Source organism: Podarcis liolepis, assembly GCF_965112155.1.
Source record: "Podarcis liolepis genome assembly, chromosome: 10".
Classification (NCBI taxonomy): Eukaryota; Metazoa; Chordata; class Lepidosauria; order Squamata; family Lacertidae; genus Podarcis; species Podarcis liolepis.
In genome coordinates this window covers 49170046-49184751 of record NC_139562.1, presented here as the reverse complement: position 1 = coordinate 49184751, position 14706 = coordinate 49170046, and the positions used below count along the sequence as shown (strand labels likewise).

Genomic DNA, 14706 nt, shown 5'->3' with positions numbered 1-14706 from the left:
GGGTTTGTTTGTTTTTAAGCCATGCACTGAACATGGTTGTTTGCATAGGAAGGCAACTGCATGAGCACCTTCTACCAGATAGAAGACACCTGGTTGTGCAGGTATTCCAATCATGCTGATTGCATACGTACAAGGAGACAAACTTTGGCCTTTTTATACAGACAATTGTGCTCTGTGGGCAATTGTTTAAAAGTGGGGGTTGCTAAAATAGCAGCCATACCCCATTCTGTACTTGAGTATGCCTTACATCTGAGTAATGAGTGCCTAGAGCCTATGCATTAGAGAAAAGTGTTTTCATTACAGAAGTACAGCATTAAAAAAAAAAAAGTTTCCAAATTCCCCTGTTCTGTCCTTCTTTCTTCTATATTCCTTGACCCTTCTGTATTGGTCACATTATCAGATACAAAATGCCATATTAGATTTTGTTGACCTGACTCAATATGTTATCTTAGTTCTTGCATTGCTTATATTCACACGGCTGCATAGATGTGAAACCAATCAACACTGAATACACGCTATTGCCAAAAGTACTGTTTTTCTGGCCAAATAAATTACTTTTAGTTCCAGGTCGGGCTCATTGATGTTTGGCAGTCATTATATTACATTTGCAGAGAGGAAAATAAAATGTTAACAATTCTTATTTAACACAAACACCACCAGTGCACTAGTAAACAAACAAACAAAAACATAGTTTTCAAGTACTGATTTGAGCAATAAAGCTACAAATGCACTCTTTGGCCTGATATGGAACCCCCAAAATGTAACTGAATGATCAGCCAGTTCAAATGAAGTGTAGCACAAATCTTGAAATCAGAAATACGAGTGCCCCAAGTTCACATTCATTTGAGATAACTTCTACAATCTTTGTAGAAGATCCTAACTTTAAAATTAAATATATATGTATATGGAGGAAAACATACCTTGAAGTAACCATGTGCACTATTCCTTTGTCCCAACCAAAAGGTTGTGCCAACAGGTAAATCCAGATAAGGCTTTTCCACCACTCTCTCATAAATTCTGTTTTTAAATGAGAGAACAGGAGCAAAGTAAAAAAGAAAAAGAAATTACTTTCATACTATCCAGTGATGATCTAAAATGCTGCAGCAGTTTCAAGTAATTGAAACACAAACTCTTCACTTACTTATTGCAGTCTACATGCAAAATGAGGTGTGATGCACTGATTGCTAAAGAGAGCCTGTGCCACTTGTCGTCTGCCAATATGTAAGGAAACACTTCAGTATGTGAGCGATGGCTTCCTGAACGGTAGTGCAATCTAATTTCATTTCTATGGCCGCTGCTTTCTAGTTCCAAGTACCTGCACCAGAAATGGATCATCAATTCATGAAGCAATGTTAATAGGGAGGAAACAGAATTCATACTGGTTTATAAACAGAACCGAGAGAAAATCCAATTTATACATTATTCACATCTAAGGCATAATTTTGTTGCCTCTTGGATGGGGGTCCCACTTTCAGCCCTTTCCCTGATGTGATGCCTTCTTCTTCCTCCAACCACAGCACATTGTGCACAGTTGTCTGTAAAGAAACTGCAATGAGCAAGCTCCTGCTTTTGAGTAGGGCCTCTGCCATGATTATGATACATGAAGATGCCTCCATCATGCAGAGCCCCTATATATGAGCAAGAGATCATGTGTTGGGTTTTCTTTACGGACAAAGCCACTCCCGACCTAAGGAGGGGGGGTTGCTGGCTCACGCCCCCATTTACATTCTTGCGGGGCTGGCGCCAGCCCCGCAGGACTCAGGGATTCCCATTCTCATGAATAGTCATTACCCACAGCGCCAGCCAATCGGCTGGCGGTAGGGGCGGGGTTACTAAAGGGCATTTAAGGTCGGGGCAGCCCTGGCTGACCCCTTTTCTCTCCTTACAGCAGCTACAGTTTCCCACCCACCCGCCCTCTAGGTTTGCATTCGGACTTTGCTATGGGCTTCGGCTGGTCGCCGCAAGGGGCCTGGTAGGAGTTTTTCCATTTGGCTAATTGGCTGGATTTTAGAAGTCACTTGGTTTTTCGCCTACCTCGTCACAAAACGTCACAACTCCTCGGTTTTGGCGGTAGGCATTGACAGGGGCATTGTTATGCAAATGAAGTCAGGGGAGAGGAACGCCATCACCTCCCCCAAATCTTGAAGGGTAGTTCATTAAAGGACTCCAGGGGGCGTTGCCTCGTCCGAAACCTACTGAGGCTAGGGCCTAAAGCGCGCTCCCGAGCGGTAACCCCTTGGGGAGCGCTTAGGGATGTGCATCTCGGGGGCTCCCCCTGTTGGTGCTTAACCCTTCCCGGTTAGACCGGATAGTCTGTTAGGACCAATGCCTAAAGCCAATACCACTCTTACCTGTAATCAATAAAGTTGTGGCCATTTTTCGCCCATTAACCTAAATTCTGGTGTCCGGTGTCTTTATTTACTCCATCTGTGGGAGGGGACGGGAATCGCCACGCAACAGGCTTTCAGTGTGACAGCCCCCATTTTGTGGAACAACATTCCTGTTGATTCCAGTATTTGTACAGTGGTACCTCGGGTTAAATACTTAATTCGTTCCGGAGGTCCGTTCTTAACCTGAAACTGTTCTTAAGCTGAAGCACCACTTTAGTAGAGTTGACAGAATATATGCCAATTGAATTACCTCTTTTATCACCACAATCTTAAAAGGATTGAAATAAGGCAATTTTTAATGAAACAAAACAAGACAGTGATAGAATAGGCCAAAGCACTCTTCACATCTTAATTATCTATTTACTTAAAATTAACATGTGAAACAATGCAAAATTAAGCAGAACTATTCATAACTCTGAACGCTAACAACAGAGATATGGCATTACCACAAAATAATCTAGCCCCTTTAATTGTGTTCACATGAACTAGTAGTGAATTATCTACAGGAGCAGTGCATAAAACATGCACCTCTCAGTCTGACTGAATGGTGAATGAGCTCCTATACCCCTTGAATAGAATATAGCTTCATGGATTATCATGGCTGTGCAATAGTATCAGTGACTCTTGAACTAATCTTTCTATTTAAAGCAGAGGTGCAGAATATTCTACCCATTGGTCTAGTTAATCACAAAGGCCATTTCCCCCAACCCATGCCCTACACCTAACATCATATATGATTTCACTTGCAGGCATGTAAAGATGCAGCTCTTCACCGAAAGCACAGTTCACAGGTACTGGTCAGCAGCACGTGCAAAACCCTTTTCCTCTGCCTGTGCTGCTTGATTTCAAACTGTAAGGGCAAATGAAAACACTTCACCTGATACCATGATAGAGGTAGTGGTCGTAAAACATCAGGTGGGTTTGGAGAAGTCAGAATTTGGCAGCCGGTTGGATCCAGCTCCCTACCCCACCAAACATAAGCACAAAGGAAATAATAATAATAATGATAATTTGTAGGATCATTGAATTGTAGGATCATTGAATTATAGAGTCTGAAGGGACCCCAATGGTAATGTGGTTCAAACCCCTGAAAGAATAGCCTTTATTCTGTTTTTACTTGACATGATTAGGTTTTTGCACCTTCCATTTCCCTTTTACTTGCGTTGCTTTTTCTCATGGATGCTTAATATGGAAATTCTATTGGCTCAAAACTTTATACTAGAGCAGAAGTCAAATTCAATTTGTAAAATCCAAAATTCAGCAATATTCCAGCATTTTCAAAGATTTTTGAACTCCATTTCTGAAATTCAGCTTTGAGAGAACCTTTTAAAAAAGATTGATATTTTCATTTAATTTTTCAAACTTGCTTTTAATTTCCCCCCAAATTATTATTCTGTTGCTTGCTGCTGCTGCTGCTTTTTACAAAAATGGAAGCTAGAAAGAAAGTGGCAAAAAAAGTGTCTACAGATAGTGAATTCTATTTCTCCTAACTGGTGATTTGTTCAGAAGTGAGATTACTGGAAAAACAACAACCATGCAATGCAGGCAAAAACTGATGAAGGCAAAGTATGCAAATCTTCACAAGCTTAGCATTTGCCAAACTAAAAAAGACAGCACTATTTTTTTATTCTACATGTTCTTTTTCAAAACTCTAATATGCCCTCAAATGTGACTGGAGTCTACCATTAGAGAACAATTTTAAGCAAGAACTTCAGTGAATGAAATTTTACAATTTGGCTTCCTGTCTGACTTGCATAAATTATACTTATAAATAAACTTTCTTTTAAAAACACAATGTCAATACAATGCTAAAGGGGGCATATCTCAACTACTGGGAGCATGATCTAAGTAGAGTTCCTCTCTGCAGATGTTCCTGCTGGTACAGAGGTGGTATATAACTTTTGCCCTTCCCTCTGGAGTCACAGAACCACCTCCCATGCTGTTCCAGAGGGTTAGGTGCCATAGAACAGTGTTAGAGAGTACGGGATCAGCAAATTTCACACACAGACACACACACATACACACCACTCTACTGAATCAAAAGCCTTCTATAAATAAGAGCCTTTCTGATGACTAGAGGTGAAATCTAGCCCGAACCCATGATATTTTTGTTGCATCAGAAAATTCTGAGTAACTTCTGAACTTTCATACACAAGGTGGGCCAGTAAATATAACTCATTAAAGTGTTTGCTCATGGGAAGTTTTATAAACTGGAATAATTTACACCATATTGCCAGAATTCATTTTGTGCAATGACAAGAAGTTTAAAAATTAAATGAAGCCTAGCTGCCAGGGGAAAAAACCCAGAGAAATATAGCAGGACATCCATCAATTTAATGACCTGCTTTATAACCAATATTTGGGGTTATTCCAACTTGACAAGGTTAAACAGAAAACAAATACTTATTTTAACTGCTTCAACACATTTCTACTACTCACAGTGTCAAGAATGTTCAAGAATGATCAAACAGTTGTCCAAATGACTAAAGAAATCTGGTTGATGCTTATGCTATTAAAACTGAGTGATAAGAAAATATTAGATGAAAAAGACAAAAAGAAATTGATGTCATTGTTACTTCTTTTGATGGAACTTACAAGATTCAAGTAATAGATAAAGTAGATGTGGTATGTTGCTTGTAAACTATGAGAGATCAGGCAATGAAGCAGAAACAGCAGGAAAATAATGAGGACTATGGCAAATCATACCCACTTCTAAATCCAAATCTATTTACTTATTTTGGAGCAAGTGGTCTTGTACACACGTTAGATATCCACCCCCTACTTTACTCCAAAACCTTTTACATATTTATATATATATATTTTTCTGCTGTAACCATGTATCTAAATACCAAAGCAAGTATTTACTTCAGTTTTTCCTTCAGTAGATATGAATAAACTGTACAAGCACAGTCATAAGTTGAGCACAGTTGCAGTTCAATGAGCTCACTGTTTCTGACTAGCATCATTTAATAAAATAAGTATTCAACTCAAAACATATAGTCTATGTTTAAATTTTTCTAATTTCTCATTTTCTTATTTGCTCATCTGAAGGGAAAAGTTCTTCACCCATTTGCGCTCATTATTTAAACCAAAATCCACAAAGATTTCTTAGGGCATTGGGATTAACATTTATTAGTACTGATGACCTCTTATCATCAACAACAAGATGAAAGATTAATGAGGAAATCACGCAAAATGGATAATAGATTCACACTCCATGGTTCAGTGTAATAGAGGAGCAATTGGTGGCAATCATTAATTTGTATATAATTAAGAGATCGTACTTGGTTAGATTCTAATAAAATGTATTTCATTCAACACAGCTTAAGATGCTTTCATTAATCAGAAGCTGTATTCATGGTTTTTATGTTATAGCTGCACTTAGACTACAGAAAAGGAATTTGATCTGCAGAAAGTCAGTCTTGCCATCATTGTCCTAATAACCTGATTTGTTGATATTAATATTGTTTTGTTGAATTATAATTTCTAACTTTCATCTATGCTACCATATTTTGAACTGCTTGCAATTGTCCCATATATGACACTAGTGCACATGGGAATGTAGGTCCAGTTTGGAGCCTTACTTCAATTGTCCTGTGACTCACATAGTGAAGGAGAATGCAGGTGTGTCCCACCTCTTCATCACATGTGACATGGGTTTGCACATGAAAGCCCATACATGTTATGGTCTGATTTATACACTTTCCCGCTCCTACCCCAAAACAGAGAAAAATGGGCTGTTGAACATACTGTCCTTAGATGAACTGCCCACTTGACATTTCATACTATACCCATGTAAAACAGGCATTGCACACACCTCCACCATACACATTGTGGCACCAGCCCAGTAAGAGCCTGAAGAAGGCCACTGGGAGATATATATTTTTTAAGCACATTATCATAATTAGACAGTGGGCTGAGCCAGGTCTGAGCCAGGTCTACAAGCTCTACAGCAAGGCTAGCTAAACTCTCTCAGGCCAAGGGACACATTTACCCATGGGCATGGGCTGCATGGTCAAATTGGATGTAGTCTCCAGGGGCTGCATGTCAAAGTGGGTGGGCCCAAAGGGTACAGTAGGTGTTGCAAGAACTGCAGTTCTGAAGGCTGACTTTCAAACAACTTCCCCATCAGCAATTCTATTCTATTTAAAAACGTGTATTTATTTTGTTGTATAAGCTGTCCTGCCTTTTCCCTTTTGTCTTCTTAACCTTATTCTTCATAAATTCTCTTAAAATGGTTTGCTGACATTTGATGTGGATTTGTGGCTCCACATGACTGTGTTCTCCCCACTGTGCCTAGATTCCCTGGACCCATCCCTGAAGGGAACCGGAAACTCCCACAATTCCCTAAATAAAATCAATCTCCCATTGACTTGAGAGATTCAAGGACAAAGAGAAAACGAGAGGGCTGGTGGCAGCAGACCTAACATTGTGCTCTGGGAGTTACTCACATTCACAGGTAGGGAGTACGTGAGCTATACTGGTTTCTATTCCAACTTTTACCTTTGTACAGCAGGCTATATTCCAAACAAACAAAAGTCACAGATTTCTACACACGCACATCTCTATCTTCCATCCACACGGCAAGTGGCTTTCCAAGCAAGAACAAGTATTCAAAGAGGGCACAGAGAAGGATTCATAGTGGTGTGGCCTGTGGCAAGATGGAGAGGCCTGGAGGACCACATTCAACCCTGAGCCTGAGGTTCCCTACTCCTACTATGCATACCTACCTGGGAGTAAGCCTCCTTGAGGTCAATGACACTTACCTCTGAGTAGAAATCAGACAAATCATGTGCCTAAACCTCTACAGGAGCATGTTCTGAATATTTGTTTTAATTCTTTGAGGGATTGAATTGAGAAATTTAACCCACCAAAAAGATTCAATAAAACTCCAATAATATTTTCAGGATGTGCCACTAAAGCCCAAAGTATCCCTATACCATGACCATCTTATTTCTGGGATTATAATTGTCCCAGCTGTGTTGGATGTGGTGTGCCTTTCTAGCTCATTGCATTATCTGAAAGATGCTAAAATGTTATTAAATACGATATGCACCTGTGATGAAAAACTTTATATATCTTCAGGCATCTGCTTATGTAAGCATGTACAAAGTTCTAGCCAAACCAACAGTACCAATTTCAAATGACTTGAATTCTTACAAAAGCAGCTTGTTAGAAAGGTTCTGGCATTGTTACTCTTGTTTCGCCTATGCAGTTGACAACATAAATTTAAGAAGCACTCTAAGGAGCTTTTAACACTTAATTTAAAATTACCATGTTAACAATCATTATTATCCCTGTGAGATACAATATAAAGTTGTTCAACAGTAATACCATAAAAGGTATACACCATTCCTACCATAGTTAAAGATAATGCAACTTTCCCATTGTCTGTTAGAAAGAATGAAAATGTCCCTATTACAGCATGATAGCTCAGTTGCCAATCATATGCTACTTAATGGCAGCAAAACCCATTTGTTTCAATGAGATGCTATAGGAGCTTGAAGTTTGAGTTGAAAATTCATATAGTTTCATGGATCATTGTTGACAATTCTTTGCTAGGGTCATATGTTGACTGTTTCAGCAGCTGCAGCAGATGCGTAACAATCTTAATAACACCTCTTTTAACTGTGACAACAATTTTCTTGTCGTATCATGATGAAATCATTCTCAAACGCCCTCAGGTCACATAGTTTAGTCTCTTAAACCTAACAGCATTGCTTTCCTTAAACCAAACAGCATTGCTTTTCCATTTATTACTGTTATTTCTGTAACCTTGGATAGTCTTCACTGTTTGAAAGTAAGTGAGGCAAATAGTAAGAAGGCACACAGGTAAGACAACAGATGCTGTGAAATAGTACAGGTCTTTTACAGGCAATGAGGTTGGGCTGATTTACACTAGATGAGGATGAGATCCACAGTAGTGTGACAGACAAATGAAAAACTTTTTATGCCCTTAGAAGTGGGAGACATTTAAATGGTGACAGCTGTTGATAGATACTAGTTATATAATCTGTTGATACATCTTAACTTGTGAATTTCTATCTATTTACATTATTCACAGTCATATGAGCCACAGTAATTTCCAAGTAGTGTTCCATATATGTCAGCTAATATTCCAATCATATAATTAGTGGAAAGTGACTCCAATCTGCTTCCACAAAATTCATTTCTACATAGATATGCTTAGTATCACAGCATAAAGCAGCAGTCCTATACACTTTTACCTGGAAGTAAGTCCCACTGAACTCAGTGGGATTTACCTCTGAGTATAAATGCATTGGGTTCTGCTGCATATTAATCTCAGGTTTCTCTTTCTGATTTATTTTAATCTTATTTCACATTTCAGCATGCCAGAAAGAAAACAATAAATATTAGGTATCTGCACCTACCTGTGATCTAAGTGGTGAACAGAAAAAATAACACCTGAATTTAAGCGAGTTTGTTTGAGTGACACCAAAATTGTGAATTCATGTTTATTTCTTAGCTTCTGAAAAAAGAGTTCTGCTTTCTCTGGAGATGCTTTTACACTTCTTGCAGCACCTAGAATGAAACAAAAAATGAGAGTTGTTTGGGTTTTTTTACCAAAAGTACTCTATGTATCGGTAGTACTAAGCATGAAGACAAATATTTACAGTTGATTAAACTTTGAAACAGTAGTTTGTATAGTATTCCACAATGTAACTCAGATGACAGTAGTGCTTCCATCAACAGAAAGGGGAAGGAGCAATTACCAGCTGATTACCCTTGCCTTCAGTCTCTGCATTCCCCAGATCTGCTCCAGGGTGTTGGGGGACCCTATAGAGGATATTTAGGTGTGTGTAAGAGAGGTGCAAGAGAACAGAAATCACTGGAATTAATTTTCCCATTCTTCCATTGATGGAAACCTCAACATAAGCTGAGCAATGCTGTTGGATGTAGCCCAGTAACTACTCAACCGACAATTCAGTCCCACAAAGCTGTCAACCATCTTTCAGACCAAACCATTACATGCTTTTAGTGTGGATTCACAGAGTCTTGTACCTATACTGAAGAATAAAATGTTGTCCTGTCAATTAAAGTCTCTAAAGACTAACACAGAAATCTATTGTTAAAATCTGAGCATAAAATGGCACTATTTATGAGAGCCAATTCTTTCTAGAGATCACCAAGGATGTATTTAGCCCAACTGAGAATACTTAAGCATTTCATTTTTGAAAGAATATCAAATTAAAACTGATAGTTTAAAAACTTTGAATACTTTTATTATCCTTGCTGCTTTGGCTCATATGGTTCTTTGAATGCAATACATCTTTACCATTTAATGGAAGTGTTTAATAAATTATGAAGCAACTCAAATACAATTACTTCCCAGTGTTCTTTCTTTTTTAGCCATGGCATACTAACAGACTCAAGTAACATGCTTTTGTATTCTGTATGTATGATGGTTTGAAGTGCACTAACAATTTCTGGCAATATAAACAATTTATTCCCCAAAGGACGGAAGGAATAAACACACATGGGGAAATATCTTTCACCTCAAGGTCTTAACATGCAGCAAACTTCTACAAAGCACAATGATACTTTACATTTTGCAAAGAATGAAGAATAAAATCCACAATTCAAATCAAAAGCATTAAAATTTTAAACAGTATGTTTTCTAATAAGCACTAGTGTTTATAAATATTTAAGGGAGAATGTGATTTTTGCAGTTAGAAATTAAGATTGTGGAAGAATGTCATTCTTAAATTATGCTGTATTCCACTTTACGCATGGACTGCCCAAGTCATCACAATATTGTTATGAGTTTGGGTGTAGGGCTGTATGCCAAGACCTTTCTAACCCTGGGATCCAGGGTTAGTGTTAAAATATAAACAAGGCTAGCTTACAGATTAGGTGATTACCTGAGTGATGGGCCATTAAGGGGAACAAAGGAATGGATCTGTGTGAGACAGCAAATGGGTCCTCAACTGGCTGGTAGTTAGAAAAAGACCAAAGACAAGAACTGAGAGTTCAGTGGCATGAGCTAGAAGCAAAGCAGCAAAAGGGCATAGAGAGAGGAATGCATGATTTGTGTTTGTACCCAAGGCTGCAGCTATGGGATAAACAAGAGCCTTTTGGGATGTTGATGCTGTGAACCTCTCCAGGTTGAATTTCCTAGGCACTAACACCAAGTGTGGGTCCTTCAAGGCCAGTGCTAGTGAGAACCAGTTAAGTAAGACCTGTGATGGGAAGGGGTGTTTGTTCCTTCAAGATGGGAGGGATGAGTGTGCACTGTTTTGAAGGTTCTTTTAATCAAGCATCATGATTGATTACATGAAGTAATGGGATAGGGTCCAGCGTTTTGCTTGAATCTGGCTTAGCTCATTAAATGGAGCTCTCTTCGCAATGTATGCTCTCTATGCTGCATAAGTGGTTGTTCGGTGCTTAGTCAGAAAAGATAGCTTTGCTATTTTTAAGCTTCCAAGTTACTTTACCTTATGCTGTTATTAGAAACCGTTTTAAACCTTGCAACTTTCTATCAATAAAGCATTATTATAATAAAGTGCTTGAGTTCCTGGACCTATCCAGCTTGGTTATGGGTCAGTTTCCACAAAGATCAACTCACTCTGCCTCAACATCTGCAAAGAAATCTGACTCACCCAACCTTTGGAAATAAATTTGTATTTACTTCCCTTGCCTTGGTGAAAACTCTTAAAAGAGAAGAATCAAAAGGCTACATTATGGAGTCTGCTGCATTAGTAAAGATTTGATTCACCCATTGCCTATTCTCAATGTGTCCCTGCACAGGTAGGTTTAAAGCTGGGTGTGCTGTTAAAATTTCAATGCCAATGGGTACCACTTGCTAAAAGGGAAAGGAGTTCTGGCTTTTCTGCCAACAAGATAGGCTTGTTGTCAGTTATTTCTATGTGTGCCCAGCAATAGTTTGTGCACGCGATGCAGGTTTATAGAGAAATTATTTTCCCATTACACCATGATTTCATGCCTTGGATTGGTGTTAAACTTTCTAAACCATGCTTGCTGGTTCAGGTACGATGGAAGGTTCTAAATGCTTTGAAAATATCTTTCTAATGGAGAGAGGTTGCAATCTAAGCATAACATACCCATGAGCTAAATCCATCATTCTATTGATTGAGAAAACAGATACAACTGTGATGATTTCCAAAGTTTAAAAAATGTTAAATTTCCCTGGTTTTATCTTATTCCAGTTTTCATCTGACATATAAAAATGAGTATTGGACAGACACAGGGTTAGAATAGGTGGGCTAGTAAATGAGGCCAAAAGAGGATATTGTAATTTATTTTTTAAAAATCAGAGGGATTGACACAAAGGTGTTTGGCATTATTTAACATTAAAATATAATGGATACAATGACTAATAGCTACAAACTATCCACTAGTAACTCTAAGATGATTATCAGGTGATTTATAACTATTAGATATGGAAAAAAATTCTGGAAGAAGCTCTCTGAAACAGCTGCCAGAACAGTGGCTATCTCTTTCATTTTCAGAACATATATATTTTTATTATGATACTCCAGTTAGGTCCCGGTTGAGTAAATGGGTTTTCTACCATGAGTGTCTGCTCATTGGGATTTCAGTTTTGTTTTTCTTTTTTAAAAAATGCATTCATTGTATTTGCATTTTTAAATATTTGGGTATGAATTGCCTTGAGATGGTGGCTTAGAAGACAATTAATAAATCAACTGTAATATAATAATAAATTCACTCATTGAGGAGTAAGTCCCATGCAGCTGTACTGCATGAATGACATGTATAAAAAGCTTCAGAGAGAAACTTACGCAAAATATATAAATGTATTAAAAAATAATTAGAGCCAGAGAAGAAAATAAGAAGTATGAAAAGTTAAATTCTGGTAGAAATGAAACAAGATAAATGAAAAATAAGCAAATCAGTAATGATTGCAAAATGTTCAAATAGCATGTTCCCAGTGTTAATTGGAATGGAGATTGTTTCATTATTAAACCATATTTTAGCCACTTCCTTCAACTCTAACACCAACTGAATTTGGTGAGAGATAGCTACCTTTTGATAGACACAGGGATGATGAAAACAGTTTACTTGCCATGGCTACTCTGCAATACTTATAGAAAGTAATATTTTTGCAATATCTTCTCCAATGGATGGCCTGACCTCATAAACCCATATCCATCCAGACCTAAACAGATTTTACTAGAATTTCACCCATTTTACTAATGAAATGTCTGGGAACTTTACTTAACTAAGCCTACTGCAATTTGACCCAGCTCTAGGTGTTTTTCTCACCCAAACCAATTACTTCCTGTTCTGTTTGACCCTTCCTTGAGGAATATGAAAAATGAACCAGGTAGACTTCAAATAGGTGCCAGTGAAGAAGAACCAGGACAAAAGTTCAGCAAAATGTCTATGTGCTGATAATTGAAATGCAAACCCATTTTTTATTCTGGCTGCCCTTGAACTATCAGAGTAATTTTTAAAATGTTCTATCCACTGTGTTTCAGCAAATTGTTAGCGCAAGTTTAATTGTGACACCTGCCTCCTAAAGTAATAGTTCATGAATTAATAAAACGTTTCCAACCTAAGCACTTTCCTAAAAATGAGCACTTTCATGAAATATTTCAAAGGTATGAATTCCAGAATACTGTTATTAAAAGGTTTATTAATACGGCATCTGTAGTCTAATGTAATTTACATAAGCAATTTATATTGTGCAAAGCTTAAATTTAATCCCAAATACGGAAATATATCTCCAACACACAAGAGCACTCAAGATGAAGCAGAGTTTATTGGCTTACTATTGATAGAAATCATGGTTTAGAATAAGGATGAGGAATTTGCTGCTTTTCAGATGGTGTTTGAAACCACCTCCCATCAGTTACAGTGAGCATGGCAGTTGGGGTCTTGGTGGTCAAATGTTCTCTTTTCCTAGCCTAGAACATAGGTTCCAGAACCTATGAGCCCATATAATTTAGACTGATTTGCCTATTAAATTTCAAAGGAGATCTATTAAAGAGCCCAAAATTCATGTGAAATGAGGGTTAAGACTTTCTCCCTCAGTGAAAAGATAGTTGCAGGAGCAGAAACTGCTTCAGTACCATGTCAAAAGTTTGGAGAAGAATAATAATTCCAAGACCCATAAGGTTATTGTCTCTGGGATATCTCAGATAACAGTAATGAGAAAACACAGTGGAGCAGATTCCTCCACTAAATAAGTAACAGAATCATCTTAAATCCCCACAACGATCACCAATCCCTAGGATTGCTTCCTTTCTAGTTGCCTCAAATAGCAAGGAATGCTCTTCAGAATCTCTGCAGCACCCAGCATCCTGCCATCATTACCATACCACACCCAGAAGTGACAAGCAGTGTTCCAAGACACTTATCAGTATTGACAGATTACATTTGTGAGCTACTCTTTCTGAAAGATGCTCATCTGTCTGCCAGGCTCCATACAGCCTACTGTGCTCTGTCCATGGTCCTGATGCCTACATCCTACATTCCTAATGTGAACTGTTCGCTCTTCCGTGCTTCTTTCCTACTGATACCTGAATTCACCTATTTCTAGAACTGAAACTACTCTCTGTAGCTGTGCACCAGCCTTGAACAGTGCCATGGCTTCCTCCACATGAAGCCAATATAGTTGCCTACAACTGTTTCCCGAAACTCCTTCAGGTGCCTGATATCCATTTGAAAGTTTGATGCAGCTACTAACTGGAGATTCCTAGCTATGAGAAAGTTTTATAGATAAAAGTTTATCCTGTGGGTGGAAGGGGTATGTAACCGGTGTCAGGAAGCACTGCTTTAATTATATCTGAATTTAACTTATTAAAAAAAAATACATAATTAAATCACTCCTAAACATTGGTCATTACAGGAATAGGTAATATCAAAACTGAATGAAGTCTCATACCTGTTTACATCTGGCTATAACAACTCACACAGCCCCAGTTAACATGACCACTTTATGACAATTCTAAATTGGTGAGATTATTAGATACACAATAAGGTTTCCCAAAAGATGGGATGTTACCACTGTTCTTGCTGAGCCCAGCAAAATATACTACAGAGAGTCCTCTAGCGGCCTGTAGAACTTTAGGAGGAAGTTGCTGCTGCAGACGAGCAGAGAGAATGCAAGTAATAAGATGTCATCTCCTCATTTTCTATGCTACATTTGGCCACTTAACTAAGAGAAAGAGGCTATGCTGCACAACTGTTGCTTAAGCAAAACCAGGGTTTACCAGGGCGGAGTTCTGGAAAACAATATGCTTCTTAAATGAACTGTCCTTTGTATAACCTGACAAATGAATAACCACAACTTGCTCTTACACTTCCACAG

The 14706-nt window shown here is 38.2% G+C and overlaps 1 protein-coding gene across 2 annotated transcripts in view; it reads right to left on the bottom strand.

Annotated features, from left to right (window-relative positions):
* NELL2 (neural EGFL like 2) overlaps positions 1–14706 on the bottom strand; it is a 108746-nt gene that overhangs the window by 82219 nt on the left and 11821 nt on the right. For both annotated transcript variants that reach the window (XM_083463450.1, XM_083463451.1), the window contains exons 3-5: positions 8783–8933; positions 1142–1315; positions 921–1017 (exon numbers count right to left, since the gene is read on the bottom strand). In XM_083463450.1, coding sequence (XP_083319576.1) covers positions 921–1017; positions 1142–1315; positions 8783–8933 — 422 coding nt within the window. The remainder of the gene's footprint in view (positions 1–920; positions 1018–1141; positions 1316–8782; positions 8934–14706) is intronic.